General features: G+C 43.0%; 1 protein-coding gene across 1 annotated transcript in view; it reads right to left on the reverse strand.

Annotated features, from left to right (window-relative positions):
- LOC126482082 (facilitated trehalose transporter Tret1-like) overlaps nucleotides 1-17,888 on the reverse strand; it is a 74,495-nt gene that overhangs the window by 39,819 nt on the left and 16,788 nt on the right. The window contains exon 2 of the mRNA XM_050106058.1: nucleotides 1,801-2,039. Coding sequence (XP_049962015.1) covers nucleotides 1,801-2,039 — 239 coding nt within the window. The remainder of the gene's footprint in view (nucleotides 1-1,800; nucleotides 2,040-17,888) is intronic.

Genomic DNA, 17,888 nt, shown 5'->3' on the forward strand with positions numbered 1-17,888 from the left:
TTGAATTAGTTGAGCAGGGAGATAAGTGCGGAAGACTGACTTTAATATTTTATTTTCCCATTTGCAACTCATAAGCAAATAAAGATTTCTGCTCCTCCTTAAATTGGACTTATATTAATGTAGCACCGTTTATTTTTACAGTATAGGAAAAGACAGATCTTTGCCGTATTCCCACACTAACTGGATTCTTTTTTAAAACCCACTCTTCTGCTATGTGGAACAACTACTGAAAGTGCATGAATTTTGCTGTTCACCCAAGCCCATCAAAAGAATGGCAAATAATTTTTGTGTTTCAGAATGAAAGAACTGAGGTAAACGTTATGCAGCACTGAATAACACACCACACACGCATAGCCACTCCTTAACAGCCTACATTACTTTTTGATTGGAGTTTATCTAGCAGATACTGCAGATCAGACTAAAATTCCCTTATATGAGTCTAGGCCTAAATGGAGGTCAGGTAGTCTGATGTGGTATCACTGTGCACTTTTATAGAATGACTATGTGGACTCTTGTAGCACATCAGCAATGTAATATTAGAACAGGTCTGTGATCGAAGTGCTGTGTATGGTGGGCCCTGTACTTTAAAATGAACTATTGGCCACGTCTCATGAGCTGACTTAAATATTCAGTGTGCAATTTCATGTTGAAGGGAGTCTACTTACCTCTTCTCTTTTCATCACCTCTTACATTTTTCCATCGTGAGCAAATTGGTACTTGAAAAATTTCTTCCTATCTGAACTTTTGGCAAATAGATAGTTGGCGTACCAAATTCTTTGATGAAAGAATGCTACATGGTGGTGAGGTTACCTTGGCGGTCGCTTCAGCCGTAAACTCTCAGAGGAAATTGTTGGTGAGTTATTCGTTCATCTCCGAGGTCCAACAGAAGCCACCTCGCCCACCATGGAGAGCAGTAGAGTGCTATGGACTGGGAAATGTTGCGCAGAAATCTGATTCACTATATTCAGTTTGCTGCTTCCAATCATTCATATTGCCAATTTTGTCCAAAAATTGTAAATCGACCACCTCGGCATTACACATTTGTTAACTGTGTAGTGATCATAGCAACACTGTGTAAGAGAGAGAGAAATTCTTGTGAACCAGCACTTCCAGAGCTTAAGCATTCTGTTATTAAAACCATATAAGCAATGCCAAGGCAGCATAAGCGCATCACAGCATTTTTTATGAAGCTTGTTCATATTTTTTAATTATTGGACTTATTTCTTCTGAGTGATTAAGTAATTAAGTATGTCAAATGGACTACAGGTCTCAGTTACTATTTTTCTTTGCCAATTTAACATGTGTGATACTGTTCTTATTCTTTCAATATTTCGATGCAGATGATTTCCTTATGTAATTTTCATGTACAAGATTACAATCTGAGTTGGTTTTCAAAAAGCATTTGCTTGATGAAGCATCAGAGATAAAGTGAAGATATCTGGTTCCGAGCTCTAGCACGACAATAATATTGATTAGGCAACAAAATACATATCAGACTTTTTCAAGCTAAGAAGAACTTTCTGTACATGCATTACTACACGTGGAAAAACTTTAGCTTACAATTCTGTTACATTTATTACGCAAAATTTAACTTCCAGTAAAATATCAGCAGAAGTTTCTTCGCTTCATAACATGGAATTATTCAAAATGAACTGAAATACAAGTAAGCTGTTTTTTTAGTTGATTCCTCTACACTACAATTTTATGTGCAATTAAACTCCACAAGGAATATTCTTGTTAAAACATGCACTCCTACCTCTGTCCCTCTCAAGAAAAGGAGGTATTAAATCCAGTACAAACCATGAGCCAGGAAGCAAACACTGGCAATCCAGATGCGATGAACAGCACCTTGCGGCCGACGATGTCGACGATAATCGGCACGCCTATGATGGGCAGCACACACGAGATGGTCAGGCTGGAGACGATCCAGGAAGCCTCGTCTGCTGTCAGTGGCAGCCATGACCCCGGCTCCTGGAGGCGCGGCAGGATGGGCGACACCCAGCCAGAGATCATGCCACTCATCAGGTATGTCAGCGCCGCTGTGGGAACACGCCATTTTCACACAACTCCAAGCAAGATTAAGAGTTCAACGTCTCCTCCAAGATGGTGTTATTAGAGATGGAGCACAAGCTCACTTTGAGAAATGATGGAGATGGGAATTGGGCATACCCTTTCAAGGAACATCCTGGCGTTCACCTTAAGCGATTTAGGGGAATTACGGGAAACTTGACTCTGGATTGTTGGATGAGGGTTTGAACCATTGTCTTTCCAAATACGAGTCCAGTGCGTTATGAAAGCACCACCTTCTTAGCTGCAGGGTGACTATTACTGAACAATTTTAAATAAAATTGTCATAACTTCTGAACGGTTTGCGTTAGGACGTCCAAACTGCACGGTGGGCCACGGGGCGCGATGGGGATTAGTTTGTGTCTGTGCATGCACCTTGTTGCTGTTGGTCATTTGCATGTGAAAATGCCATGGACAGTGGGCCTCAGTGTATAGCACTTGTGAAGGCCTACTATGTCACGGCGTAAAGTCGGCGCTGGCACGCCAGTCGGGAACGACAGAGAAGAGAAGGCTGTGAGAAGAGGTGAGCCAATCGCACGCTGACCGACCTGCCTCCAGGACGATAACGCGGCAGCAGCGGCCCTTAGGTGAAGAGGACACAAGCGCTGCGCCCGACTGTTGGCAGCCCACTTCGATAGCTGCTTCAACGGTAGCCGCTTTGTTAGCCGACGCGTGGTAGCCTCTATCATTAACAATCTCTACGTAGCACAGACTTGTGTTTGTCTTTTCTGAAGAAGACTGATTATTTTGTGTGTCACCCTTTGCGATTGTGAGAACATGTTTGGCGTTGATTCGTTTGATTTGTTTGGCTTTCAAATGCAGGACAATGTGTTGTCAGTGATTGCATTCAGTGTCACAGATAGTGTAGCTAACTTGCTTAAAGAATCCCCTGAACTCTTTTCTGTAGGTTTAGGCAAGGCTAACAATTTTGTTGCACATATTACCATGAAAGACAATGCTCAGCCAAAATTTTGGCTGGCCAGAACTGTTCCGATTGCATTACAGGACTATGTGGCTGCTGAACATTAAGAATTGCAAGATAGCGGAGCTATTGCTACCATACAAGCTAGCCAGTCGGCAATTCCACCGGTTTTGCTCCCCAAACCTTCAGGTCGCGTTCGCCTCTGTGTTGACTTTAACCAAAACTGTGATTCATACTTACCCACTGCCATGCCTAGAGGACCTCATGGGTAGATTAGGCGCTGGTTGCTACTATTCAAAAATTGATTTGCGTGACGCATATCTTCAAATACCACAAACGAAGAATCTCAAATCTTGTGTGTTGTGAACACTAATTTTGACTTGTTTAAATACTTGCGTTTGCATTTTGACAGTCCTTCCGCACCCGCCATTTTCCGACGTTATTTGGAACACCGGACTGCTCAAGTACCAAACTGTTCAAACTATTTGGACGATATTGCCGTAGCAGGCCGTACACCTGACGAACACATTGCAAATTTGCTTTCTTTCTTTCGTGTGTTGTCTGATGCATGAATAAAGTGTAGACTGAACAAGTGTGATTTTTTTTAAACCTGAGTTGCAGTATCTTGGTCATGTCATAAACAGCCAAGGTGTACATCCTCTTTAGTCACATTTGTTAACCATTCGTGACCTGCCAGTTCCTCGCAATGTCACAGAATTGCAGTCAGTCTTGGGGAAAATGAACTATTATATTCGATTCATATCGAATGCTGCACAAATCGCTGCTCCATTGCATCCCTTGCGTCGCAAGAAAGTTCCCTCTGTTTGGACAGATGAGTGACAAGAAGCGTTTCAAAAGCTTAAAGATGCATTGCTTAGTGATCGATGCATGGTTCACTTTGATCCTGACAAACCAGTTCTGTTGCAAGTTGACGCTTCCTCTTATAGAATCGGTGCAGTGCTTTCGCTCAGGTTTGGTGATGAAGACAGGCCTATTGCTTTCGCATCAAAAGTGTATCTGCCCCAACGTGATGCGCACACGTGTCGAATAGCTCTCGCTGTTTGTCTCTACCTCATATCAGAGACGTCGGGACCCTGCCGGATTCGCCCCCAGAGTGGAAGACTGGCGCGCTACCAACGAGCGTGCGGGCCACCTTGGATACATCGCTATCTCCAGCAGGCAAAGCATCCAGAGCATCCGGCAACAGGGCAATCCTGCGGCCAATCGTAGCACGTGGAGCCAAGTTTCCTTAGTTTAAAAATGGTGCGTTGTCGACCTACACAACATTAGTAATTTGGTTCCTACTGGCATCAGCTATCCAGGGTTAAAATTTTGTGACACAATTTTTTCCACTCTGTATGTTCCACTTTGTTTGGCCATCGGCTGTCCTCCATTCTTTCGAGAGGTCCGTGCCATTTTAAGCGTTTCATCTCTGTGGTATCTACTACTGATTTATCGATGTCGTAGCCTCTATTATGGTCTGTATTGTTGTAAGTAGGCTGTTTGTTTTTATATTGGTAACGCCACGTTGCGCTCTGTATAAAAATCACTGGCTGTGCTGTGTGCAGTCTGTGGCTGGTTTGCATTGTTGGAATTTGCTATTGTAGTGTTGGTCAGTTGGCTGTTAACAGCGCGTAGCGTTGCGCTGTTGGAGGTGAGCCGTCAGCACTGGTGGATATGGGGAGAGAGATGGCGGAATTCTGAGAGCGGACGATCTGGACGTGTGTCCATCAGAAAGAGTAAATTTGTAATATTGGATATCATGGACTGATATATATATTATCACTTTTGAACACTATTAAGGTAAATACATTGTTTGTTCTCTATGAAAATCTTTCATTTGCTAACTATGCCTATCAGTAGTTAGTGCCTTCAGTAGTTAGAATCTTTTATTTAGCCGACAGTATTGGCGCTCGCTGTATTGCAGTAGTTCGAGTAACGAAGATTTTTGTGAGGTAAGTGATTTGTGAAACGTATAGGTTAATTTAGTCAGGGCCATTCTTTTGTAGGGATCATTGAAAGTCAGATTGCGTTGCGCTAAAAAAATATTGTGTGTCAGTTTAAGCACAGTCATGTATAATTTTTCTAAGGGGACGTTTCATGGTGCACGGTTCAGCCAGAAGAGGCCACACCTTCTCTAGTGTAAGCAACATGTTTCTCTGATGCTTGTTTATTGCCCACATTCCGCCACATAAGTAGCGATGTTTTCAATAACTGAACGAAGTATCACCTGTTTGGTCCTTTTTGTTATTCCAAAGTACCGAGTTAATTGTCGTGTGGCCCTTCTGCCCTGCCCTGCTTTATTTTTATGTCATTTTCGCTTTTTCAGTTTGATGACATCATAACTCACAGGTTCTTAAAAAGGTTACATTCCCTGATTCTACTGACTTCAACTTAGAGATCCCCTATGGTACTGTCGTCAGCCTTCAGATCTTCGGTTTTTGTCGTGATTATTGTGAGGCTCCATCTTTCATAATTCTCTTGTAAATCCCAAAGCATGTGCTCAGCATCATCCTGATCTCCTGCTACGATGACCTGGTCATCAGCGATGAGAAATGTGTGTAGGATTTCATCCCTCACAAGGACGCCTATGCCTCCACATTTGTTCCTCCTGGCTTTAAATGCATCCTCCTCACAGATTTTAAATAGCGCCAGTGCTATAGCACACCCTTCACACAGTCCTTTTGATTCTTTCTTCTAAGATTCTCCCATATAATCGCGCTACTGATGGCATCATACTTACACCCCAGTAATTTCACTGTCCTGTCTAGTCACTTTCTTATAGACAGGAGTAATAATAGACTTTCTCCATTCCTTGGGTACCTGGTCCCCTTCCAAAAGCTTAACATACAGCTTGGCCAAGATATTATACACAACCCTAGGAGCTGCCTTTATTGATTCTATGTTTATTGCACCTGGACCCAGGACCCACGTGCTTCATTGCTTTACACATTTCTTATGAGATTATTGGTCGTGGACATGGACCTTGTCTCGCTTCCCACGCCCGGGTTCCCGGGTTCGATTCCCGGCGGGGTCAGGGATTTTCTCTGCCTCGTGATGGCTGGGTGTTGTGTGCTGTCCTTAGGTTAGTTAGGTTTAAGTAGTTCTAAGTTCTAGGGGACTGATGACCATAGATGTTAAGTCCCATAGTGCTCAGAGCCATTTGAACCATGGACCTTCATCTTCTTCCTTCAAATCTAACGTCTGTTGTATAGGTTTCTTTCTCTTCTCCGTGAGCAGGGCTTTCTAATACTTTACTCACTACTTCATAGTTATCATAGTCATCCCAGCAGTATTTTTGTTTCCAACTCTCATCGTCTTCACGTTATACTTCCACGTTCTATTTGCTCTAGTACCACCAAAGTTTTCTTCTACATCCTCTCCAACTTTCTCCCACGCCTCATTTCTTACTTTAGTAATGGCCCTTTGTGCTTTTTCCCATTTAGCTCCACATGTTTGACGGTCATCATCAAGCCTAGTTCTCAGCCATTTATTATAGGGCTCATTTCTCACCTTCACCAATTCCTCAACTATCTTATTCCACCATCGGTTCTACATCTACATCTACATACATACTCCGAAATCCACCATACGGTGCGTGGCAGAGGGTACCTCGTACCACAACTAGCATCTTCTCCTCTGTTCCACTCCCAAACAGAACGAGTGAAAAATGACTGCCTATATGCCTCTGAACGAGCCCTAATCTCTCTTATCTTTCCTTTGTGGTCTTTCCGCGAAATGTAAGTTGGCGGCAGTAAAATTGTACTGCAGTCAGCCTCAAATGCTGGTTCTCTAAATTTCCTCAGTAGCGATTCACGAAAAGAACGCCTCCTTTCGTCCAGAGACTCCCACCCGAGTTCCTAAAGCATTTCCGTAACACTCGCATGATGATCAAACCTACCAGTAACAAATCTAGCAGCTCGCCTATGAATTGCTTCTATGTCCTCCCTCAATCCGATCTCATAGGGATCCCCAATTCTCGAGCAGTACTCAAGAATAGGTCGTATTAGTGTTTTATAACCGGTCTCCTTTACAGATGAACCACATCTTCCCAAAATTCTACCAATGAAAAGAAGACGACTATCCGCCTTCCCCACAACTGCCATTACATGCTTGTCCCACTTCATATCGCTCTGCAATGTTACGCCCAAATATTTAATCGACGTGACTGTGTCAAGCGCTACACTACTAATGGAGTATTCAAACATTACGGGATTCTTTTTCCTATTCATCTGCATTAATTTACATTTATCTATATTTAGAGTTAGCTGCTATTCTTTCCACCAATCACAAATCCTGTCCAATTCGTCTTGTATTCTCCTACAGTCATTCAACGACTACACCTTCCCATACACCACAGTATCATCAGCAAAAAGCCGCACATTGCTATCCACCCTATCCAAAAGATCATTTATGTAGATAGAAAACAACAGCGAACCTACCACACTTACCTGGGGCACTCCAGATGATATCCTCACCTCCGATGAACACTCACCATCGAGGACAGCGTACTGGGTTCTACTACTTAAGAAGTCTTCGAGCCACTCACATATTTGGGAACCAATCCTATATGCTCGTACCTCAGTTAGGAGTCTGCAGTGGGGCACTGAGTCAAACGCTTTTCGGAAGTCAAGGAATATGGCATCCGTCTGATACCCCTCATCCATGGTTCGCAAGATATCATGTGAAAAAAGGGCGAGTTGCGTTTCGCAGGAGCGATGCTTTCTAAAGCCGTGCTGATGCATGGACAGCAACTTCTCTGTCTCAAGGATATTCATTACATTCGAACTGAGAATATGTTCGAGAATCGTGCAACAAACCGATGTTAAGGATATTGGTCTGTAATTTTGAGTATCCGTCCTTCTACCCTTCTTATATACAGGCGTCACCTGCGCTTTTTCCCAGTCGCTCGGGACTTTACGTTGGGCAAGAGATTCGCGATAAATGCAAGCTAGGTAAGGAGTCAATGCAGTAGAGTACTCTCTGTAACACCGAATTGGAATCCCATCAGGACCTGGCGATTTATTTATTTTCAACCCATTCAGCTGCTTCACAACCCCAGGGATGTCCATCACTATGTCCTCCATACGGGAACCTGTACGAGACTCAAACGGCGATATGTTTGTACGATTGTCCTTCGTGAAAGATTTCTCAAATGCTAAATTTAAAATTTCAGCTTTCGTTTTGCTGTCTTCCGTTGCCAGGCCAGACAGATCAGCGAGTGACTGGATGGAAGCCTTCGACCCGCTTACCGATTTTACGTAAGACCAGAATTTCATTGGGTTTTCAGCAAGATCTTTTGATAAGGTATGACGGTGGTAGTGGTTTAATGCTTCGCGCATCGCTCTTTTTACAGCAGCACGAATCTCTACTAACTTTTGCCTGTCCTCATTCTCCAGATCTTTCTTGTACCGCGAGTGCTACTGTCTTTGCTTCCTGACCATTCTCCGAATTGCGCTGTTAAACCAGGGTGCGTCTTTTCCGTCCGTAACCCACTTTTTCGGCACATACTTGTTCAATGCGTGATTTACAATATGTTTAAAATTTGCCCATAATTGTTCCACGTCCATCGTACCGGAAGTAGATGAAGTCGATTCATTTACTAAGGCCGGCCGCTTGTGGCAGAGCGGTTCTAGGCGCTTCAGTCTGGAACCGCACGACCGCTACGGTGGCAAATTCGAATCCTGCCTCGGACATGGATGTGTGTGATGTCCTTAGGTGAGGTTTAAGTAGTTCTAAGTTCTAGGGGACTGATGGCCTGAGATGTTAAGTCCCATAGTGCTCAGAGCCAAGCCATTTACTAAGTGGGATGCTAACAACTGCTTATCTGCTCTTTCTAGTAAGAATACTCTCCTAGCCATCTTGACCGACTTTTTAACTTTCGTAATCATAGTCGTAATGACAACATCATAATCACTAATCCCTGTCTCAACACTGACACCGTCGATGAGGTCTGGTCTGTTCGTGGCTACCAGATCCCAAATATTTCCATTACGCGTTGGCTGTCGATTTAGCTGCTCAAGACATTTTTCGGATAATGTGTTCAAAAGTAATTCACACGACGGCTTGTCTGTACCACCTGTAATGAATCCATATACATCCCAGTCTAGACTAGGTACGCTGAAATCGCCTCCGATTAATATAGCATGATCCGGGTACTTCTGCGATACAGAGTGTAGACTCCCTTTGAATGATTCTAGAACTGTCACGGTGGAACCTGGTGGCCGGTAATAACACCCAACAATTAACTTTATTTCTCCTAGCCCTGTTAAAAGTGTCCAGATAACTTCACAATCACACTGTACTTCGACCTCAGTAGACACAATATTTTTGTCAACTGCAATGAAGACATCACCTCCTACGGTGTCTAATCTGTCTTTCCGATACACGTTCCAATTCTCACTAAATATTTCAGATCTTCCTATCTCAGGGTTCAGCCAGGTCTCAGTCCCGAGAATAATGTGCGCGCCACACGCTTCCCGGAGGGCAGTGAATTCAGGAACTTTCTTCCGATCACTCTGAAAATTCACTGCTAATATCTTGACAGCTGAAGTGTCTTTACACTGAGCGCTTCCTGATTTCCCTGCCTGCACGTCGACTGGTGAATGTTCATCAGGACACCTCGCACTACCACCTAGCCAAAAAAAAAAACCATGTGCACGCCACAAGTATTTGCTACCCGAGTAGCCGCTTCCTTTGTGTAGTGCACCCCTGACCTATCTAGGCGCGTCCTACAATGCCCCACCCAATAGCGCAAGTCTAGAAATCTGCAGCCAAGACCGTCACAGAGTCGACGAAGCCTCTGGTTGAGACCTTCCACTCGGCTCCAAACCAAAGGACCCCGATCCACTCTGGGATCGATGGTGCAAATAGAGAGCTTTGCTTGCATCCCGCGTGCGAGGCCAGCAGTCTTCACCAAATCCGCCAGCCGCCTGTACGAACTGAGGATCGCCTCAGAACCCAAGCGACAGGCATCATTGGTGCCGACATGAGCAACTACTTGCAGACGACTGCACCCCGTACGCTCGATAGCCGCAGGCAAGGCCGCCTCCACATCTTGGATGAGGCCCCCGGCAGGCAAACCGAGTGCACGTTGGAATTCTTTCCAGCCCTGTACGCTATTTCCCTAAGGGGCTCCATCACCCGGGTTTCCTTGAGATACTGAAGCCGAGTGTAGAGACATACTATATCACTGCACTGTTCGGTTGACCAGCAGAAGTGAGGTTCTTTATTTTTATTATTATTGCAATTTGTGAGTAATTTACCACATCTTGTACATTACCAACAATGCCCTCTGCATAAAATTTTGCCATCTGAGACTGTAACGAACCTGTGCTAGCATTTACATTTTCGTTGGAACCGAAGTGTTGGAAGCTAAGCCACTTTTTCATGTTCATGAATAATTGGAAATCACTGGAGCCATGTCTGTGCAGTAGGGAGGATGTTCAAAATTTCACGTTTGACCTGGCACTACAGTTCTTGTGATTGCAGAACATATTATGGCTGAGCATTGTTGCCCAAAGGCACATCACCATTAGTCAAGAGATAGCATTATGAATGGCTATTTCAGTTTTCTTAATGTCTCATAGTAACTAATTGTGCTTCCACACTCCATAAAATCCACAAACAAGATTCTTTTAGCGCCCTATGAAAGCGTAAGCATAACCTTTGACGCGCTTTCTTTAGTTTGTTGCGCTAGGAGCGATGGCTCCACACGACTGACTGGGGTTTCGTCTACACATTAATGCAAAGGCCCGCCTGTCGTTACGATTCTGCCGCTGCCAACCGATGGCATGGTGAAGAGATGCCAGGGCTGGACTTGAGTTAAGTAACTTTAATTCAACTTGGTACCATGGTACGCTTTTAATTTTAATGAGGATTGTGCCTTACTCTGACATGTTATAGTAATTTTATGCTTCTGAAGAAGTTTAGATTAATTTAGCCAAAACCTGGTAAAGACCAGAAAATTTGCGCAACTGTGGCTGTTTCTTCAATATATTATTGTTCCACACTGTAACGAAAAGGTAAGTCCAGAGAAGCTGCCATCAATTAGGTTCAGTCGTTCTCAGTAGTAGGGTAGTGGGGTTTTTGGAACAAAGTGCATTGTTGCCAGATGTATCCAAGATGGCGGCAATGACATCATCCAAAATGGAGGCCTGTAGACTTGGCAACAGCGAATGACGTCATCCAAGATGCCGGCCGTGGAGTCAGCTGATGAAGCGAGTACCGTTATCGAAGATGGCGGCTTTTGGCGTGAAAGTGCCACACCCCAACCCCCTGGCAGGAAGTTTGAATTTTGGCGGAAAATTGAATTATGTCCTTCTAAAAGTCACCCGGCAGCCCCTGCCCCCTCTTTCCGACTTAATGTATGATGGTGTGTTATCCTCTTGGAAAATGACCAGGAATTTCGAATTTTGGAAGGAATTTTGCTCTAAGAGCTTACTCATGCAGCTGATCGGAGTTAGAATGGTATTGCCCCCACTAGAGACTATTCATGATGTCATTCAAATCGAATATAATTTTTTAAAATTTGTTTAAATTTGTTATCTACCTACAGCTGTAGCTGCTTAGTGTGGTGTTACCAACACAAAAGGCTGGGATATAAGTGCTTGTTGAACTGTCAGTGTGGAAGGAGCATGTGTTTAATTAGCGAGATGTTGGTGCTAGACAGGGGGAGTTTTAATAGCTGTATTACATGCACTCATTCAGCCAAGGAGTGCATCTACAGCTCACTGCACGAAGAATGGAAACGAGTGTTAATGCTTGAAAATATGAAGAGGAATAATACGATTCTGCAAATAAATGCTTTGCATCGAGATGCATTAAAGATGAATTACTCAACGCATGGAAACACCTGTCTCTGCTGGAACTGTCTGTCATTTCGAGATACCACATATAGGCTCCCACCCCACAAGAGACAAGTGCTTCCGATCCAGCAGGCCAAAGAACTGAGCTAGTTCATGAGTTCACTGCAAGAGGGCACCCTGAAAGGTCACATTGGATGGGGTTCATTATGTAAGAGGTTTACTGTTCACTGCCCTACTGGAGCAAATGTAATTTCGATGTATAGCTCACGCTCTGCCTGTAATATAAAACATCTCTGCTGCTATAGAATCGCAGGTCAGAGCCGTGTCGGCAGCAGTAATATTCACTTGCTCCTACAGAGCGGTTGCATTAGTTCGTTGTTATGGAGCAGTCGCAATAGCTTGCTGTTACGGAGAAGTCGTAGTAGCTCACCGCTACAGTACAGTTGCTGGCCCTGTGAGAGCAATAGCAGTCGCCGCTGGTGCAGCGTAGTTTATTGCCATGTAGTGTAAGGTAAACTTTGTTATTCTTCATCGCCATGTGCAGGCTTAAATTTGTTGCCTGAGTTGTTAATACGGTTTTGTTTCAGTCTTTTTGTGATTTGTCAGCAATAATTAAGTCAGGCTTATAATATTCAATTTTTATGTAATGGTTTGCTGAAATCTTTTCAATAATAAGATTTTTCAGAACATAATATTTTACTAGTCATTACTTTAAATTTAAATATTTTACAGATTTTTGCCAGATCATAGTCATGTGTTGTTTAATAATCAGAGGACCAGCCTTGCAGCTGTGTCAACAAGCAAAGTCAGTTTTTTCCTAATAATGCAAATCTCAGACAAATGTTGGTCAGTAGTAGTAGATAGGCCAGCATTGCACTAAGCTGTGCCATTTAGGAGCAGGTATATAGACAGTGTTATCCGGCGACACCATTATGAGGTAAGAATCTTTCCCTTTATTCAGATTGATTTCACAGAGCCTGACGTAGCGCTGCTTACGACCAAAATTCATCAGTTTTAATGCTCAGTCTATTTTGTACGGGAAGTTATTTTACTTACGAGAAGGTTACAACGTGATCGTGCAGTTCAGTCAATAGGAACACAACATCATGATGATGTCACGTGATACTTCTCAGCTGACGTGTGCCGCAGCCTCTTCATCCCCCGTGCAGTCTGGAGGGGGAAAATGGTGGGAATAAGACTCAGGTCGATCTGTGGTGCTGGAGAGAGGAAGAAGTGTACTTTACTAATTTTTTTGACAATTTATTTAGGGACGGATTTCACCTAGTTTATTTATTGCGCTGATACAAAAATCTCACCCTGATGTGCTTGGGGTCACAATATGCAGTTTACAGACCTGGAAACTACCCGTAAATAATGCAGTACGCTGATGGGCAGAGACACAAAAACTTGTAAATTACCGAAATAATCCAGTACATGGGACACAGACATGCAAACTACTCGTAAATCACCGAAATAATGCACGTGTAACGCTATGCGAACACGCTCACAACGCTTAAACACCAGAAAATAATGCAGTGCACATAAAAAACGCAGCATAATAGCAACTCGAACCCTGATTCTACCACATGGAAAGCCTATGTGCACTCCCTAGCCGGCCGCCGTGACCGAGCGGTTCTAGGCGCTTCAGTCCGGAACCGCGCTGCTGTTATGGCCGCAGGTTCGAATCCTGCCTCGGGCATGGATGTATGTGATGTCCTTAGGTTAGTTAGGTTTAAAGAGGATTAATGACGTCATATATTAAGTCGTGCTTAGAGTCATCTGAACCATTTTTGCACTCCCTAACACATGTAAACTGCCCAGATGCGGGAGTGCAAGGTTAGGGTAGTGTACTTTATTTATTTTGTTCGGGAAACTGACGCAAATATGAATCCTAATTACGTAGTTAATCAAAAAAGGTCCTAATTACACAACTATATGCATAGCGCCGCACAAGGACGGCACAAAATCACAACACAGCGCAAAAACGAGACGATACCGTACAACTAGTGTTATTCCACTGGGAAACAATTTTGCCTTTCCTCTCGAAACCATCAACAGTAGCAGTCAAACTCAACTCTACACCCTACAAGCTGGCAGGAAAAAGGCTGGAGTGTAAGGTACTATCTTGATTCCTTTTGGTGGGAAATATGTTCAACTCACAAGATGCTGGTGTTGAACACAGAGGAGTTTAAAAGTATATTACATGTTAGCATACAGCATCTATCGCTGTTTGACATTGGAGTTCACTACAGACGCCTAATAAAAATCAACCTACAGCCCAGGTAATCAAAGCCAATACCATCACAGCTGATGGAAAAAGATGCATCACAGTTCCAATTAAACTTCGAAATAGTTGTGAAAAATCAGCATTTGTAACGAACGGTTCATAATGGAGCACATGTACAAGGGGAAAATCTTTCTCCTAAAAGGCTGCAGAGGAGGCGGTAGTTAACTAAACAATGGGAGATAAAAGAACATCTATCCCAAATGCCTCTTGGTCGTCTAAAGCATACTGACAGAGCCGAGTCTAATGTTTAGGGGATGCACAGCGACGAGCCGTCACAGACTAGACAGGTCCTCAATGCCTCCAATAGGCCTCTCGTTCTAGGATGGAAAACACTTTTGTTTAACGTCACGTAGGACGCTCCAGCTGGGACCGGGACAGACCCACAGTCTCATAGGGAAGTTGCCAGCCATTCTGCGCTGGACTATTTAACATCAACTCGAATCCTATTATAAAGCAACTATTGAAAAAGAGGAAAAAAACATCTTCAACTTTTGTGGTCCTGTCCTCCTCAGTTGCGCGTAATACTACGGTATATTGATAATTTTCACTTATGGACCGTCTGACAGCAACTGAATAAAACACAATTTTAGTGCCATACGCGTTTCGCCTTTATTTTCTGCAAGGCATCATCAGTGGCCTGGAATATGTACATATGTTAGCTATTTTATTTACATTTTTGTCACTGTGCCTATAGGTTATAAACAGTTCTGGTGGTTGGTATTTCCTATTAAGTGGTAATGTTTTGAACTGTACTTACAGGTTGCGTAGACAGTTTCTTACATATTACGCTCCTGTTGCATTTTTGGTGTTGTTCTGTAAGTACAGTTCAAAACATTACCACTTAATAGGAAATACCAACCACCAGAACTGTTTATAACCTATAGGCACAGTGACAAAAATGTAAATAAAATAGCTAACATATGTACATATTCCAGGCCACTGATGATGCCTTGCAGAAAATAAAGGCGAAACGCGTATGGCACTAAAATTGTGTTTTATTCAGTTGCTGTCAGACGGTCCATAAGTGAAAATTATCAATATACCGTAGGAAAAAAACATCTGCGATGACAATAAATGTCCTCTTTCCACGAAAATAGACAAAGCCCATTTTCATTTAGTTTTAATGAGCAAAATCGGTATAGTTTTTTACGTTTGACTGCACTCGCATCTCATTATTTTGTGACGTCCAGTGAAGTTTACCGCCATCGATCACAAATGATCACAGAGAAATACCCACCATGCGTTAAAACAGGAAAAAACTTCGACTATTTTTCTGCGAAACTACTGATCACCATATAATGTCCTCGCTATTTCGAAATGAAATTGATCAAGAGAGTCACTTTGCATGGCGAGTAATTTTTGCTTTTGTTTTTTATGTAGTTGGATTACACTCACCATGGAGGTCAAATGGGAATCCATGTAGGGAACACAATGTTCTTTGCGGGGAACACTAGTGAGAAAATGACATCTGCAGCTGCCCACTGAGGGATTCTACAGCCCACAAAATACATTTCACGTAAAGATTATGCTATTAAAAACGCTATCCTCGAGACTGTGTTACGGTCACCATGCATAAAAAGCGGTCTTGAGTCTACAGGTATACACACAAGCCACTGATAGTGCTACGCTTTGTGGTAGAAATGCTGTCAGCAATTTGGAATCAAGTCTATCCATTCAACCACTTACTTGCGTTGCATCCTGTAGAAACATTACAGCCATTGGTGAGTCATATTCGTGGCACTCTCATATCTTGAAATGAGTCACTTTTTATCTCTCAGGGTGCATTCTTGCCTGCCACCCAAACATATATGTGGCGATCCTATTAAATGTATAGGTATTGGTTCATTGGAGCACGTGGTTCATGATCAAAGTCGCTTCCACAGACGTGTGTAAAGTTTCATCAACTGTACTGTAGGATGACCATACCTAACATACTATCAATCACATGAGAGGGTTCCTGTATTTCTCTTCATAAGCAGTTTAATACAATGTTGTTTTTTTTTCGGTTGCATGGCATCCAATCAGTGTACACTGCTGTTTCTACCATGACTTAGAGACCTGTGTCAGCTGCTGCTAAACCAAGACTACACACTTCAATCCTCTGGCTCTCACGGGAAGCTGAACATGGCATGGCATACCACAGGCTGGTAGCAGTAAAACACAGACGTGATGTTTCTCATTGACAAAAGTGGGGAACACGTCGCAACATAAGAAAACTGGAAGAATGTGCAGTGTTGCAGAGCGCTTCCAACAACTATTTGAAGGTGCTTGCCTGTACAGTTAATCTCATCTTTCGATCAAAAGGGTAGCGGATGTGTCGATGCTCCATTTCGAAAAGCATTGTTCCTTCATTTTGCTGTCATGTACATGTTTACTGTTCTGGAGTTGACCATTGCTGGAAGGTGCTGTTCACAACACACGTGAGGCAGCATAAATAAAATGGGGTACAGTTATCTTATTGGTGAAAAAAAAAATTAAAAACACGTGTTTGGTATCGCAGCATATGTAAATATGACGATTCGGTAGGAATGAGGAATGCCTCCAAACAACTGTATTAAGGTGATGACCTCTACATTTAATCCTATGTTCCACAGCGACAAGTAACAGATATCCAGAGTTCCATCAAGGTTCCCTCCATCTCGACAGAGTGGTGTCACTCAATAATTGTGCGATAATCAACAGCATACCCAGTGGACGGTTGGAATTGGAAAGAGCCATCCACGACACTTGCACATGCACAGACATACAGAAAACAAAGCAAATGCACTGCAAATTTGGAATATACAGGTGGAGGCGATTCGATGTAATCGAGAACAGTGCTATACTAAGCCTCCCGATCAGAAAAATAGTCGATTTGCGCTAGGTGTTGGCAGATGTACTACATTTAGAAACAGTTTTGGAACATGGAACGAGAGGTTATGTCATGTTCGCATGGGTAGACGTGACATAAAAAATCTATATAATTGCGAAAAATGGTAGAAAAAATGTATACATTGAGCGAAAATACGCTGAAATGCGGGGAAATTGAGGAAGTAGTTGCGTTTGTTCTGGTTGGCGCAAAACAATTCTTGTACATGGTAACAAGCATGTGACAGCAAGAGGAATCCGAGAAAACGTCGACATCCAAGCGAAGGGGGTCAGGGAAACAGTTACTTTTTTTTCCGTCGAGGCGGCATTGTACTGTATGTCTATTGAGGTAACAGTGATACACGCGAGTTCACTACTGTATTAGACGCTTTTCAGGAAAAAAAGAACCATTCGTCTCTAAACTTACATGCATTTGCATTAAAGGATAACAGAGTGGATGGGGTGATTGATTGAAATGGAGCTGTAACGAAGTACGATTTAATGGCAGACTGCTGATGCATTCTAGAGAGAGAGGGAGATTTTGGTGGTCATTTGACCATTTTTTCCGCTGTTCTGTCAGAATGCATCAGTCGCGTGACTCAGCCTGCGTTCGACTCGTATACAACAATGTGTTCTGTATTTGACTTAGAGCAATGTTTGTTTGCGATCGTTAGCAGCAAACCTCTCCGTCATCAAAGGACTTCCATCTCATGTGTGAAGGAACGTTACCATTCTGTTTCGACAGAGTCCTCTAAATGAATGAAGATTTATGCAATGTACTCCATTCCCTTGTCTCATCTCGGGTATACTGTATAATCGATACTTCAGTTTCATAACTAAGATGATTCTGAGTTACCGATAGGTGTTTGTGAGACACTGCAATCCCCATGTATACACCTCCTTGACAGATGTCCTGTTTACAGAGTTAGTGGTGGCATGACGTCTAATTTCACATGTC

Source organism: Schistocerca serialis, chromosome 5 (assembly GCF_023864345.2).
Source record: "Schistocerca serialis cubense isolate TAMUIC-IGC-003099 chromosome 5, iqSchSeri2.2, whole genome shotgun sequence".
Lineage (NCBI taxonomy): Eukaryota > Metazoa > Arthropoda > Insecta > Orthoptera > Acrididae > Schistocerca > Schistocerca serialis.